We start from the raw sequence: 16365 nt of genomic DNA, 5'->3' as shown, positions 1-16365 counted from the left end.
CTATCGGGCTGCATCACAGCCTGGTATGGCAACTGCTCGGTCCAGGACCGCAAGAAACTTCAGAGAGTCATGAACACCACCCAGTCCATCACACAAACCTGCCTCCCATCCATTGACTCCATCTACACCTCCCGCTGCCTGGGGAAAGTGGGCAGCATTATCAAAGACCCCTCCCACCCGGCTTACTCACTCTTCCAACTTCTTCCATCGGGCAGGAGATACAGAAGTCTGAGAACACGCACAAACAGACTCAAAAACAGCTTCTTCCCCGCTGTTAACAGACTCCTAAACGACCCTCTTATGGACTGGCCTCATTAACACTACACCCTGTATGATTCATCCGATGCCAGTGCTTATGTAGTACATTGTGTACCTCGTGTTGCCCTATTTTGTATTTTCTTTTCTTCCCATGTACTTAATGATCTGTTGAGCTGCTCGCAGAAAAATACTTTTCACTGTACCTCGGTACACGTGACAATAAACAAATCCAATCCAATTTAAGACCTTGGGATGCAGACCATCAGATCCAGGGGACTGACAGGCTTTAATCCCATAAGTTTTCCGAGTACTTTTTCTCGAGTGGTAGTGATTGTTTTAAGTTCCTCCCTCCCTTTTTTGCCCCTTGATTTTTCTACCGTTCCGGAGATACTTTCTGTGTCTTTTACTGTGAAGACAGATACAAAATACACCAAGTCTCTGCCATTTACTTGTTTCCCCTTATTAATCCTTCACCCGTTCATCCTCCGAAGGACAAATGCTCACTTTGCCAATATTTAAAAAGGAAAAATGTAGTTAGAAGCTTTTGTCGTCTGGTTTCGCACAAAAGATTTGAAAGACCCCATCACACTCCAGATGTCAAAGTGCCAAAAGCTTTCAAAAGGAGGAAGATGTGTTGTTCTTTCTGACCTGGAGCTGGAAAGTTTGAAGCACCTGGCAGTCTACAGTCTTCACTTACCTGGGATGATTTTGTACGGCCATGAAGGAGCCCACAATAGTTTATTTACAATCAGTTTATTTACAATAACTATTATATACATCACATGATAGATCCCAACTGGGTCTGCCTTGCCGGTCCGGCCAAAGTGGCCGGCATCATGTACCTTACAACTCAACGTTGTTTAGATGTCCCCCGCCCCAGGGAGCTCATATTCTGTAAGGTTCACGTGGAAGTTAAATGTTCTCACCCCGTAAGATCCTTGTGGGTTATAACAGATGAGAAATTCCAACTTTTACAGATGCACCATAGAAAGCATCCTATCTGGCTGCATCACAGTTTGGTATGGCAACTGCTCGGCCCAGGACCGCAAGAAACTTCAGAGTCGTGAACACCGCCCAGTCCATCACACGAACCTGCCTCCCATCCATTGACTCCATCTACACCTCCCGCTGCCTGGGGAAAGCGGGCAGCATAATCAAAGACCCCTCCCACCCGGCTTACTCACTCTTCCAACTTCTTCCGCAGGGCAGACGATACAAAAGTCTGAGAACACGCACGAACACATTCAAAAACAGCCTCGTCCCCGCTGTTACCAGACTCCTGAATCATAGAATTTACAGTTCAGAAGGAGGCCATTGGGCCCATCGAGTCTGCACCAGAAAGACCGAACCCCACACCTCCACCCCATCCCCACAACCCAGTAACCCCACCTAAACGTTTTGAACACTGGGCAATTTATCACGGCCAATCCACCTAACCTGCCCGTCTTTGGACTGTGGGAGGAAACCGGAGCACCCGGAGGAAACCCACGCACACACAGGGAGAACGTGCAGACTCTGCACAGACATTGACCCAAGCCGGGAATTGAACCTGGGAACCTGGAGCTGTGAAGCAACTGGCTAACCACTCTGCTACCCTACCATGACCCTCTCATGGGCTGATCTGATCTCTTCACACATTTTCCCTCCCGAGCAGTACTACACTCCTGTATGCTTCACCCGATGCCTGTGTCTATGTATTTACATTGTGTATTTTATCTTTGCCCTGTTATGTATTTTCTTTTCATGTACGGAATGGTCTGTCGGAGCTGTACGCAGAACAATACTTTTCACTGTACCTCGGGACATGTGACAATAAACAAATCCAAATTCCAATCCCCACTTTTTGATGAGGGATTTCCCCCCTTTGCCTTCCCCTCTCCATGGTCCGATGTTTCCCTTTGCTTGAAATAAATCCAGCAAGGTCGTGTTCTGTTGTTAGGATGGACTTCATCCTGCATTACTGGCACTCGCACTGCGGGCACTTTGGTGATTTGATGTAACTATCGGTTTACAGTCTTGACGTTATTAGGAGGTAAACAGAGGGAAAACTCATATATTTCCACCCACTCAAAATTGAATAATTCCATCCGTTTGAAGTGAGCTAGAGCATTTGCATCTCACTACAGATCATTAAAAAGTGCGAGAATTGCCCGCTACAGCGACCATGCTGCTTTGCGCCGGAATGTGTTCATGACCCTTTGTCGCAGAAAAATGTTCCGACCTTTTGGTTTTCACCTGCCCTCCTCCCTGCTTCCCCCACATCCTCGCCTCATACCTATTTAGACCACTCCTTCATGGGGAGTAGCTGACTGGCAGCTTTGGCGAGATGGATGAGGTGAGAGGTGGGTTTCATGTGGTGGGGGCCGCGGGGTGGGGTTGGCTCTGAACCCCCCCCCCCCAATGCTGTCTCCCTGGATCAGGTACTGCCTGCCCCCCACTTGGTTTGGCAATGGAATGGGTCATTCATTGCCCAAGGGCTTCAGTTGGTGGCAGGTACTAAGTCCGATCACAAGCCTTTCGGCCCCTGGCTTAATTCTGGCAGGGGCAGGAAGGCAGTGGGTTACAAGCACCGTGCCATCCCCCCAATTATTTAATGGGCCTTCCCACCTCCAAACGGGGCGCGAGAGACCGCGAACTGCCACCCCCTCATCTCCGTCTCTGACACTCAGCTCTCCGCTACTTCATATCCTGAAATATCATTTTGTTTGCAGAGGTCGGAAGAGCACCAGAGTGGTGGGCACGAGGCCAGACCGAAAATAATTGTCTCCCTCTGCCATGCTGAGGAGTGGGCTCTGTGCAGAATCGCAGCCCTCCACCATTCACTGCTGCATTTAGCAGAGAAATTATGTGATGCTCTTAATGCCATTCTGCTCCTGTGATTCCCTGAGTATTCCTGATGACTCTTAGTTTTCTCTTATTTTGGGATACTAATGTTTTGACGTGGATAGGGTGGACGCATTGAATGTATCTGCATATTATTAATAGCTGTGTAATGTCTGGAAACCATTGACGAGATTTGGGTCTATGCTGAAGGTCACAATGGCAAAGTGACATGGTCATAATGGTTAAACAACAGCCTGAATACTTATGAAGAATGTGTGAATTGGTGATGAATAGGAAACCTCAATTGCACATTGTTGGTCTTACCCAGTAGGAAGGATCGACCCAATACTCTGGGCCTCTTCCCCGTGTTGGATGGGAACCTCCGTGGGCAGCAAGTTGGTCGCATCACTCCCGGCTCTGACAACTGGCATCTGAGCGATCACAGTCAGCCCCCATCGAATTGTAGCCTCAAGGTGAGTGAGCCTGGGCGGACCAGAAACTGGGCAAACTGGGCCCTCACCCCCAACAGAAAACTGTGTGCAGTTAGGGACAGAAAATGGCATGGTTTTATTGTTTAACATTCCCCCTTTTAGCCCTGTGACTGTTGTGGGATTGTCCGTGTTGTGGGCAACATTTATGTTCATAGAAGTGACAGGAGGGACTGTGAGCTGTGTGGCAAGTTAGCATTTTCGTGTTTCCATTTTAAGTTCTGTAGTGGCCCATGATCATTGAATGTTGTACAATCTTAATAGATGACTACAGCCAATGCAATGCATTTTTCACCCCCGTATTGTCCAATACCTCTGAAATTGCATTTATGTGACAGCTGTCTATATATCTCCCGCATACACTCCCCTGTAACTACAAGGTGCACACTCATCTGGTCAATGGGGGTGGGTGGGAGAGTGGGGGTGCCTTAATATCGAGAGGGAAGGCAGGGGTGGAGTGCCTGTCACCTTCCTGACTCCCTGAGATTCCGTCACCGGCTGGGAAGGTTGAGGGCGGCTTTCCATCCCACGGGCCAATTGAGACCCTTTAAATGGCCAACCAATGTTCAATTGAAGTATCTATAGGTGGAGTTCCCCATCTTTCTACTGGGCGATCTGTCTGGTTATCCGAAATCCCCATCCCTCTGCTGGAAATCATAGAATTTACAGTGCAGAAGGAGGCCATTCGGCCCATGGAGTCTGCACCGGCCCTTGGAAAGAGCATCCCACTTAAGCCCATGCCTCCAGCCTATCCCCATAACCCAGTAACCCCACCTAATCTTTTGGACACCTAAGGGGCATTTTAGCATGGCCAATTCACCTAACCTGCACATCTTTGGACTGTGGGAGGAAACCGGAGCACCCGGAGGAAACCCACGCGCACACGGGGAGAACGTGCAAACTCCGCACAGAGGGACTTCCGGTTGCGGCTATGCCTAGGTAGGTCGCACGTTCGGCAGCTCCCGCCAGGAACGGACTTTTGGGCTCTTCAGAGAGGCCCCAACGGCAATTGTTCGACGGCTTCCAGTGTGGGAAGGTGACAGCAAGGTCCCCCCGACATTCTATGGATTGGACCAGGAGTGGAGCGGTTAAAAAAGTGATCCTGGTGCAGCGAAAGGTGCGAGGGAGGAAAAGCAAGATCGTGGCGGGTGGAGACCAAGCAGCGTGGGCGCAGTGGTCGCAGGAGCAGCAGGAGTTTCTTAAATGCTGCTTTGAGGAGCTGAGGACAGAAATGCTGGCGCCAATGAAGGTGGCGATTGAGAAGCTTGTGGAGATCCCGAAGGCCCAAGGGGCGGCGATCCGGGAGGTGCGGCAAAAAGCTTCGGAGAACGAGGACGAGATCTTGGGCCTGGCGGTGAAGGTGGAGGCGCACGAGGCGCTGCACAAGAGGTGGGCGGAAATATTTGAGGACCTGGAGAATAGGTCGAGGAGGAAGAATCTTCGGATTCTGGGTCTCCCTGGGAGGGGCCCGATGCCGGGGCATATATGAGCACGTTGCTCAATTCGCTGCTGGGCGCGGGAGCTTCCCGAGGCCCCTGGAGCTGGATGGGGCTCATCGGGTCCTGGCAAGGAGACCCAAAGCCAACGAGCCGCCAAGGGCTGTAGTGGTGAGGTTCCACCGCTTTATGGACAGAGAGTGTATCCTGAGATGGGCCAAAAAAGAGCGGAGCAGCAGGTGGGAGAACACGGAGATCCGAATTTATCAGGACTGGAGTGCGGACGTGGCTAAGAAGAGAGCTGGTTTCAACCAGGCTAAGGCGGTGCTCCATCGGAAGGGGGTGAAGTTCGGGATGCTGCAGCCAGCTCGATTGTGGGTCACGTTCCAAGACCGGCACCACTATTTTGAAACGCCTGATGAGGCATGGAACTTTATACAGACTGAAAAGTTGGACTCAAATTGAGGGTTTGTCGTGGGGGGATGTTTACTGTGTTTACTGCGTTTGGGGAATGTTCTTTTTGTTTGAGTGCTGGGTGGGGATGGGTGAATGGATTTGATGTGGGGGCTGTGGGGGAGTGTGGGCGTCGGTGTTGGAGGGGCAGGGCCCCACGGAGGAAGAGGGGGGTGGAGGCCCGGGGATGGGGAGTATGGGCTAGGCCGCGAAAAGGTGCTGCGCCAGAGGGGGCGGGGCCGGCTCAGGAAAACGCGGGCTTTTTCCCGCGTTAGGGAAGGATGGGGGCGGGGCCGGGGGGGGAGAGGAGCACACTGATTGCCAAGGGGTGAGGGGATTCTCATACTGGGGGGTCGATGGAATGGCGGGGTCAGCAGGAGTCAGCTGACTTACGGGAGTGTCATGGGGGGAGCAAAATGGCTAGATGAGGATCTAGCGGGGGGGGAGGAGGAGGAGGGGGGAAACTGGGTTGCTGCTGCATTGGCCAAAGGGGAGCTGGAAGTAGGAGAGGTAGTCGGGGCGGGGGTCCGCCGCCTGGGGGACTGGAGGGTGCAGGAGGCGCGGGCACGTGGCTGGCCTAGAATAGGAGATGGCTAGTCGGCAGGGTGGGTGGGGGGGGCGAGTAGCCCCCCCGATCCGGCTGATAACTTGGAATATGAGGGGCCTGAGCGGGCCGGTCAAGAGGGCCCGGGTATTCGCGCACTTAAAGGGACTGAAGGCAGACGTGGTTATGCTCCAGGAGACACATCTGAAGGTGACAGATCAGGTTAGGCTGAGAAAGGGATGGGTAGGGCAGGTCTTTCATTCAGGGCTGGATGCGAAGAACAGAGGGGTTGCAATACTGGTGTGGAAGCGGCTGTCGTTCGAGGCACTGAATATTGTAGTGGATAATGGAGGTCGATATGTGATGGTGAGTGGTAGGTTGCAAGGGATGCGGGTGGTACTGGTGAACGTATATGCCCCGGATTGGGATGATGCCGGATTTATGAAACGTATGTTGGGTCGGATCCCGGATCTGGAGGCAGGGAGCTTGATAATGGGGGGGGGAACTTCAACACGGTGCTGGACCCAGCACTGGACCGTTCCAGGTCCAGGACGGGTAAGAGGCCGGCTGCGGCCAAGGTGCTCAGGGGGTTTCTGGACCAGATGGGGGGAGTGGATCCATGGAAGTTTGCCAGGCCGCTGGCCAGGGAATCTTCCTTCTTTTCCCACGTCCATAGAGCCTACTCCCGGATAGATTTTTTCATTTTGAGCAGGGTGCTAATCCCAAAAGTGGAGGGAACGGAATATTTGGCCATAGCCATCTCGGACTACGCCCCGCATTGGGTGGCGCTGGAGTTGGGGGAGGAGAGGGACAATGGGGAGGTGCAGGTGGGGGTAGTCTGGGAGGCGTTGAAGGCAGTGGTCAGGGGAGAGCTAATCTTCATTAGGGCCCACAGGGAGAAGAGAGGGGGGAGGGAGAGGTTGGTGGGGGAGATTTTAAGGGTGGACAGGAGGTATGCAGGGGCCCCCGAGGAGGGACTACTTAGGGAGCAACGGAACCTCCAGACGGAATTCGACCTGTTGACCACGGGGAAAGCAGAGGCACAGTGGAGGAAAGCGCAGGGGGCGACGTATGAGTATGGGGAGAAGGCGAGTCGGACGCTGGCACATCAGCTTCGTAAGAGGGAGGCAGCGAGGGAGATTGGTGGCGTTAAGGATAGAGGGGGGAATACGGTGCGGAGTGCGGTGAGAATAAACGAGGTATTTAGGGACTTCTATGGGGATCTGTACAGGTCTGAGCCCCCAGCAGGGGAGGAGGGGATGCGACGATTCCTAGATCAGCTGCGGTTCTCGAGGGTGGAGGAGGAGGAGGTGGCTGGTTTGGGGGTGCCGATTGGGCTGGAGGAGCTGGTTAAAGGATTGGGGAGCGTGCAGGCGGGGACGGCCCCGGGGCCGGATGGGTTCCCGGTTAAATTCTACAGGAAATACGTGGAACTGTTGGGCCCGTTGCTAGTGAGGACTTTTAATAAGGCGAGGGGGGGGGACCTTGCCCCCGACAATGTCTAAGGCGCTGATTTCTCTGATCTTGAAGCGGGACGAGGATCCATTGCAATGTGGGTCGTATAGATCGCTCTCACCCCTCAATGTTGACGCTACGTTGCTGGCGAAGGTGCTGGCTACGAGAATTGAGGACTATGTCCCGGAGTGATTCATGAGGACCAGACGGGATTTGTGAAGGGTAGGCAGCTAAATACAAATGTACGGAGGCGCCTCAATGTGATTATGATACCCTCGGTGGAGGGGGAAGCGGAGGTAGTGGCAGCTATGGACGCGGAGAAGGCCTTTGATCGGGTGGAGTGGGAGTATCTTTGGGAAGTGTTGCGGAGGTTTGGGTTCGGGGAGGGGTTCATCAGCTGGGTCAGGCTGCTATATAGAGCCCCGGTGGCGAGTGTAGCTATGAACCGGCAGAGGTGGAAGTACTTTCGGCTGTACCGGGGGACGAGGCAGGGGTGCCCCCTGTCCCCCTTGTTGTTTGCACTGGCAATTGAGCCGCTGGCCATGGCACTGAGTGAGTCCAGGAAATGGAGGGGACTGGTCCGGGGGGGGGGAGCGGAACACCGGGTGTCGCTGTATGCCGACGACCTGTTGTTGTATGAGGCGGATCCAGTGGAGGGGATGGCGGAGGTCATGCGGATCCTTAGGGAGTTTGGGGACTTTTCGGGGTATAAACGCAACGTAGGGAAGAGTGAGCTCTTTGTGGTGCATTCAGGGGACCAGGGAAGGGGGATAGACGAGCTACCGCTGAAGAGGGCGGAAAGGAGCTTTCGGTACCTAGGGATCCAAGTAGCTAGGTGTTGGGGGGCCCTGCACATGCACAATCTGACGCGGTTGGTGGAGCAGATGGAGGAGGATTTTAAAAGATGGGATATGCTGCCACTCTCACTAGCGGGTAGGGTGCAGTCGGCCCTCCCGAGGTTTCTCTTTGTGTTCCAGTGCCTTCCCATTATGATCCCCAAGGCCTTTTTCAAATGGGTAAGCAGGAGCATCATGGGATTTGTGCGGGCGAATAAGACCCCGAGGGTGAAGAGAATGTTTCTGGGGCGGGGGGGGGGGGGGGGGGGGGGGGGGGGCTGGCGCTGCCGCATTTGTGTGGCTATTATTGGGTCGCCAATGTGGCGATGATCCGTAAGTGGGTAATGGAGGGAGAGGGGGCGGCATGGAAGAGGCGAGAGATGGCGTTCTGTGTGGGCACGAGCCTGAGGGCACTGGTGACGGCACCGCTGCCGCTCTCGCCGACAAGGTACACCACGAGTCCGGTGGTGGCGGCGACGCTGAAGATCTGGGGGCAGTGGAGGCGATACAGGGGCGAGGTGGGAGCCTCGGTTTGGTCCCTGATTCGGGAGAACCATCGGTTCGTCCCGGGAAGGATGGATGGGGGGGTTACGGAGCTGGCATCGGGCAGGGATTAGAAGAATGGGGGACCTGTTCATCGATGGGACGTTTGCAAGCCTAGGGGTGCTGGAGGAGAAGCTTGGGCTACCCCCTGGAAACGCTTTCAGGTACATGCAAGTGAGGGCGTTTGTGAGGCGGCAGGTGAGGGAATTCCCATTGCTTCCGGCATGTGGGATTCAGGACAGGGTGATTTCGGGTATATGGGTTGGAGAAGGCAAGGTTTTGGCGATTTACCAGGAGCTGAAGGAAGAGGAGGAGGCCTCGGTGGAGGAGTTAAAGGGCAAGTGGGAGGAAGAGCTGGGGGAGGAGATAGATGAGGGTCTGTGGGCTGATGCCCTGAGTAGGGTTAATTCTTCATCCTCTTGCGCCAAGCTCAGCCTAATACAGTTCAAAGTTACTCACAGAGCGCATATGACAGGGGCGAGGTTCAGTAGGTTCTTTGGGGTGGAGGACAGATGTGGGAGGTGCTCGGGAAGCCCGCAAATCACGTCCATATGTTCTGGTCGTGCCCGGCACTGGATGAGTTTTGGAGGGGTTTTGCGAGGACTATGTCCAAGGTGGTGAAAGCCCGGGTCAAGCCGAGCTGGGGGTTGGCATTATTTGGGGTATCGGACGAGCCGGGAGTGCAGGAGGCGAAAGAGGCCGGTATTCTGGCCTTTGCGTCCCTGGTAGCCCGGCGAAGGATTTTGCTACTATGGAAAGATGCAAAGCCCCCTAGTGTGGAAACTTGGATCAATGACATGGCAGGGTTCATTAAACTGGAGAGGATAAAGTTTGCCTTGCGAGGGTCTGTGCAAGGATTCTCCAGGCGGTGGCAACCGTTCCCAGACTATCTCGCGGACATTAGGAGGAGGTCGGGGGGGGGGGGGGGGGAGGTGAAGGTGTTTTTTTTTCCCTGTTTGGGCTTTTAAATGTTAAATGGGGGGGTTATTGTATATGGGGGAAATCCAATGTATAATTTCTGATTGTTCTTGTTTCTTTTTGTTGGGGGGGGGTTTGTTGAAAATTTGTTGAAAAATTTGAATAAATATATATTTTAAAAAACAACTCCGCACAGTCACCCGAGGCCGTTATTGAACCTGGGACCCTGGAGCTGTGAGGCAGCAGTGCTAACCGCTGTGCCACCGTGCAACTCTTGAAATCCTGAGTTTCCTTTTGGCCCGGAGGGGGAGTCTGTCTGCAGTGTCTCCGTGACTAGGTAATCTGAGAAGGGATCGGCCTTTGATGCCCAATTCCCTTGTGGTGCACACGTGGTGTCCCAATTCTCTTAGTCTAGCAGAGCAAGCACCCTGATTTCATTCGGCCCCATTCTTTAATGAACATCCCTCCTTGGTGCCACCTCAACGTCAGATCCAACAGGGAGAAAGGGTAAAATCTGGCTAGTTTCTTTCTCTGCCACCCTGTGAACGGGCAGGGAGAAATTTGATTTTGGCATTTTACAATCTGCCCGATTTCCTCCCTCATTAATGCACAGACATATTGCAGCCCCCGTGTTTGAAACAGTAACATCTTCATGAGATAATCTGTTCAAACCTGAATTTAACATCGCGCAGTGAGATAATTTCACTGCAACATTCAACAAGAGCAAAAGATGAGCAAAATAGCGCGGATGCTGGAATCATGGAACAAGAACAGATGACGCTGGTAAAACCCAACAGAGGAGAGAAACAGAGTTAATGTTTCGAGTCATGGACCCTTCGTCAGGACTGAAGGCAGGAAGAAAGAATGTGTTGGAGCTGTAGAAACTGCAACAAAACCTAGCAACTTTAAGACCAAAAAATGGCCTGGTGCGTCGGGTGGTTTGGTGGTTGCATTGAGGCAGTGCAATTTATCTGCTGTTCTCTGCCGCAAAGACCAGAAACGTCACCCAGACGTGGACGTCACAGAGTCAGGATCCTGTGTGGAGATTTCTACTTCAGGTACAAACAAAGAGACCTGAGTGAGAGGGTTGGGACTGAGGCAGATACTTCTTGTGTTGGGAGTTCTCACACCCTGGGCCTCGGGGGAAGGTTGGAGGCTGGGTGACTCGAGTGGGAAGAGGTGTACTGGCCTCCTCCACACTGGAAGCGGACTCCAGTGCAGGGGTCGGGCATGGAGTTCAGGCTTGATTCTCGCCTGGGCCTTGAAGATGGATTAAAGAACAATACAGCACAAGAACAGGCCCTTCGGCCCTCCAAGCCTGTACCGATCATGATACCAACCTTGGCCAAAACCCTCAGCACTTCCTTGTGCTGTATCCCTCTATACCACCCTATCCAAGTGTTTGTCGAGATGCCTTTTGAACAGCGTTAATGTATCTACTTCCACAGCCTCCCCTGGCAACGCGTTCCAGGCACTCACCATCCTCTGCTTAAAAGACCTGCCTCGCACATCTCCTCTAAGCTTTGCCCCACGGACCTTAAAACTATGCCCCCTGGTGACTGGCCCCTCCACCCTGGGAAAGAGTGCCTCCCCATCCACTCTATCCATGCCCCTCATAATCTTGTAGACCTCTATCAGGTCGCCCCTCAGCCTCCGCCGTTCTAATGAAAGCAGTCCGAGTCTATTCAGCCTCTCCGCATCGCTACCACCCTCCAGACCAGGCAACATCCTGGTGAACCTCCTCTGCACCCTCTCCAAAGCCTCCACATCCTTCCGGTAGTGTGGCGACCAGAATTGTGCGCAATATTCCAAGTGCGGCCGTACCAAGGTTCTATACAACTGTAGCATGACTTACCAGCTTTTAAGGACTTTTTTTTGAATGGAACTGCTTTCACTTTACACTGTTTATGAGAGGGAGGCCTTACAACAATTACAACTTGCAACTAAATCTGGTATATGTCCACTCCACAGCTTGTACACTTTGGAATAGATGCTATGACAGCCATGTGTCATGGGAATACAGCTTCCATTGGATGCTTATTACTTAATGTATTGGTATTTTAGCTTCAAACCCCTGTTAGCCAATTATTTTGACTAGTTACCATTCCTAACTTGTACCTGCTCTAGGCGACAGGCTTGAGGTCCTTATTTTAATTTGTTTAATATCTTGAGATAGGTTGAGCCTCAGATTAACCCTGAGCCTGCTGATCACATCCTCATTTATCACAATGAAGGTGCAACTGATTTAGACTCATGATTGTAAACTCTCTTGTCTTGTGTCAGGATGATACCTCGGAGTCTGGGCAATCGTCTGCTGCTGCCACCCCGAGTACAACAGGGACCAAGTCCAACACCCCAACATCATCTGTACCTTCTGCAGCGGTCACTCCGCTGAATGAAATAGTTAATCCAATCTACAGCGGGGACAACAAGATCAAGAACCAGCGAAAGCGGGCGAAAGGTAATAGCAGAAACATGGAAGTCCAGGTCACCCAGGAGATGAGGAACGTCAGCATAGGTGAGAGATTGCTCCTGTTGCCTCATTTATCCCTGCCCATTGAATTGAGGATTGTCGGTGCTGAGCACAGGAACGTTTCCCAGTGTGAAACCCACTTGTTGCGCCCAAGATCACAAGTTCAGGGTGGTCCGGGTTTGGGCACAGGGCGAGCTAGCCTCATCGTACCCTCCTGTGTTAAGCTACTGCCTGGTAATAGCTCCTTGGCATCCATTGAAACGGCTGGTGCAGTATCGGTTTGCACTGCTGCCTCACAGCCCCAGGGACCCGGGTTTAATTCTGGCCGTGGGTCACCGGAGTCGGCACGTTCTCCCCGTATCTGCATGGGTTTCCTCCGGGTGCTCCGGTTTCCTCCCACAGTCCAAAGATGAGCAGGTTAGGTGAATTGGCCATGGTAAATTGCCCCATAGTGCCAAAAAGGCTAGGTGGGGTTATGAGGTTACGGGGATAGGGCGGAGGAGTGGGCCTAGGTAGGGTACTCTTTCAAAGGGTCAGTGCAGACTTGATGGGCTGAATGGCCTCCTTCTGCGCTGTAGAGATTCTATAAAACTCTACGACTATATTTCTGCCCAATGTTTACTCGTATACACATACCCATACACATAGATGTATTACATATTTAAATCCATTGATTAAATGAGGATGTTACTTTCTTTCACTCATTATAATATAACACTCAATTGTAATATAACTTAATACAAAATGTGACAATCATCTGACCAGTATATAGTTACCCTAAGGTGTCACTTTTACACTGTGATATGCTGACACTCCTCATTGTAACACTGACATTGTTTATTACTAATAAAATCCAGACCTTTCTGTGACCTACTTTGCGCTCATATCCTTACCTTACCAGAGGCTGGTTTAGCACAGTGGGCTAAATAGCTGGCTTGTAATGCAGAACAAGGCAGCAGCGCGGGTTCAATTCCCGTACCGGCCTCCCCGAACAGGCGCCAGACTAGGGGCTCTTCACGGTAACTTCATTGAAGCCGACTTGTGACAATAAGTGATTATTATTACCACAGCCTGATATATTCTATGTTTTAATGTGTAAACCTTGCGTTTATTCGTGGGTGAATACTCAATGGAATCAGATTTAAATTTGTTGGGGGTGCAAAATGGGTGATGGTGGATCGCCTGTACATAGCGCACCTCGCACAATTTAACTTTTCATTAACCCCCAATGTGTTTGTCTGACGCTATTTCAATTGGTTCCTGGTTAAAATAACTGGGATTAAAATGCCAAAAGCCAGATTGTCATGTTAACGTATTCAGCGTCATTTAGTGATAATCTCAAGTCTTGTAACTCTTTGCCATATAACTCACTGTGTGATATACCACTTCTTTCAATATACCACCCAGATGCACCCTGCCTGTCATATCAGTAAGTAATTCTTCAGTCTAACACTCTGATACCCCGTGGCTTTCTTAGTTCAGCATTATTTCACAGAACATTGATGGTCAATAGTTTAACAGTACACCTTCGCCGTGAAATTAATTGCCTCCTTGAAATCATTTTCAGGAATGGGAAGTAGTGACGAGTTGTCTGATCTTCAGGAGATTATTGATTCAACCCCAGAACTTGATATGTGTCAAGATCCACGCTTTGAAGGACGCGGAGGCAACAGGTAGTCTCTCAGTTCAAAAACTTTTAGTAATGGACAGTGCCAGTTGAGGGGGAGGTGTGTTAGGATAATGGGGTTGGGTTCCCTCACACGCCGTCTGACTGCTGAAGCCAGGAACAAGTGGATGGAGATTTATTGTACTTGGCCTTCTGCCTTTACCATACTCCAGGGTATCTAGGCTTTCCTCCAAGGACCCATATTGCTATCGTAATGACGAGGCATAGGGGGTGGGATTTTCCACCCCGCCCGTTTTGTAACAAAGCGAGCCGCCGCCGTCAGCGGGATTCCCCGTCCCACCAGCCGGCCAATGGGGTTTCCCATTGTGGGCAGCCCCACGCCATTGGGAAATCCGCGGGCGTGAGTGCGCTGCCGGCAAATCGGAGAATCCCGCTGACGGGAGAATCCAGCCCAGGGTGTTTCCATCCTGCGATTCAAATTGCTGGTGTAGTGGCCCAGGGCGCTAGGAAAGAAGTCGCCCAAAAAGGTTGGCCATGGACCTTGCACAGGAATGCACCAGAGTCCGTGCGTTCCCGTTGTTCCGTTTGGTCCCCGGGACTTTCCAGATCCCTAGGCCTTGGAGCCACCTGGGGCTCTTTTACAACAGCAGCCAGGTGATCTTGAGGTTGAGGGACAGGAGTCAGCGGTGGTTCACTCAGGCCAATGAGGGTTGATGGTGTAAGACCCTCCCAGACCCTCCCAGACCCAGGGACTGCCCTCTGGATGCAGCTGGGCCATATTTCTGATCATCTCTTGGCAGGACAGGAACAGCATATTCCGTCTGGAGTTCCCCATGCCCAAACTGTGAGGGGAGAAGGATGGCCAATGTCCAGTCTGAATAAAAGAGATGACATTTGCCTGGCTACAGATATTGTTCTGTTACCATTGGCTCTCAGTGCAACTTCACTGCCGACAAATGCGTTGACATGTCCCTTCAATCAGTAAAGGAATGAATGCTTCAATCAATACTGCCCCACCAACCTCTGGTGCTTGTATTTAAGCCCAGCCCAACAAATGGGGATGAACGTCACCCTCCTCTGATGGGGTGAGTTGAGACAACAGCTTAAAACACTCCACTTACTCTGTGATAAGTTCCATATCAGGTCGTCATTTTCATTCATTTTTCCCGTGATTTACTGCAAACTTGATTAATGAATTTCTACACCCCAAAATATTGAGGTCCACGTTTTTCCAGCCACCTCCGGATACACATTTGTGGTGTGTGCCAGAGGTTGTATAATGATATTTTAGCCCAGCTTTCCTTTTTAGAGTTGGTGATTGGCCTGCTATGATTTTCTCCCGTATTTTCTTCGAGAATTCCGCTGTCTTGGTTCCTGCAATTATTTTACTTCATTTTCTCCCCCTCACCGTGCCACCCCTCCGGGGCAGCAGGGTAGCACAAGTGGATAGCACTGTGGCTTCACAGCGCCAGGGTCCCAGGTTCGATTCCCCGCTGGGCCACTGTCTGTGCGGAGTCTGCACGTCCTCCCCGTGTCTGCGTGGGTTTCCTCCGGGGGCTCCGGTTTCCTCCCACAGTCCAAAGACGTGCGGGTTAGGTGGGTTGGTCTTGATAAATTGCCCTCAGTGTCCATAAAAAAAAAGGTTAGGAGGGGTTATTGGGTTACGGGGATTGGCTTAAGTGGGTCGGTGCAGACTTGATGGGCCAAATGGCCGCCTCCTGCACTGTATGTTCTGTGTTCTCACCCCCAATATTTTCAAATATCCCTTCCTCGGCGCAGCCCACTCATCCAAACTCCGAGAAACTTGCTACCATGGCCACCAGTCTTATTCTGTGGTTAGTAAGAAAATGTTTGATGTGAGATTTGGGTTCTCCTTGGTACTGGTGTCTCATGGCTCCCTGTCAATTTCGGGTGAATCTCAGAGCAGCATGGCTTGCGAGCGCACGAACATCGTGCACTGCCACGCAGTAGTCTGTGATTAATTATCTGCGATTATAAAGCGTGAGCCCACATGGGTGAAATATCTACCAGGCGCTTTGGGTTTGATGTTTCAGCCGAGACACCGTTTGCTGCTGTGAGCTTCCTCTTCCGTATTTTATCAATGAGGTAGTTACCACGTCACCATGGTTACCTTTACAATCAGCTCCATTCTCGCATTCAGCAATTTATCCACACGTGGATCATTGAAATGAAGCAGTTTTAAAAAAAAAAAGGTCTAATCACAGAAATAGCATAGGTGATGGGGAGAGTTGATTTCCCGACGGCGGGGGGGGGGGGGGGGGGGGGGGGGGTGGCCACAATAGGAAGCCCCATTGGCCGGGAACGGAGAATCCCGCTACCGCCGGGGGCACGGCGCGCCGGAAAATGGGGCTGGCTGACCGGAGAATCCCGACCCGGGTGTAGCAACCTTGCACAGAAAAGTAACGTGGATGTTGGCAATGGCAGCCGTGGGTGATAACGTGCCCACTCGGCACAATATGGTGGGTTGCCGTGCGCTGCTTGGCTCAGGTC

At 51.9% G+C, this 16365-nt stretch overlaps 1 protein-coding gene across 1 annotated transcript in view; it reads left to right on the top strand.

Moving 5' to 3' along the window:
- mapk8ip3 (mitogen-activated protein kinase 8 interacting protein 3) overlaps positions 1 to 16365 on the top strand; it is a 212030-nt gene that overhangs the window by 90168 nt on the left and 105497 nt on the right. The window contains 3 exon segments of the mRNA XM_072481763.1: positions 3410 to 3554; positions 12038 to 12272; positions 13795 to 13900. Of these exon segments, the coding sequence (XP_072337864.1) occupies positions 3410 to 3554; positions 12038 to 12272; positions 13795 to 13900 (486 nt within the window).

This window comes from Scyliorhinus torazame, chromosome 17 (assembly GCF_047496885.1).
Source record: "Scyliorhinus torazame isolate Kashiwa2021f chromosome 17, sScyTor2.1, whole genome shotgun sequence".
Classification (NCBI taxonomy): Eukaryota; Metazoa; Chordata; class Chondrichthyes; order Carcharhiniformes; family Scyliorhinidae; genus Scyliorhinus; species Scyliorhinus torazame.
Note: the sequence above shows the minus strand (reverse complement) of the source record. Positions and strands in the feature narration are given on the sequence as shown.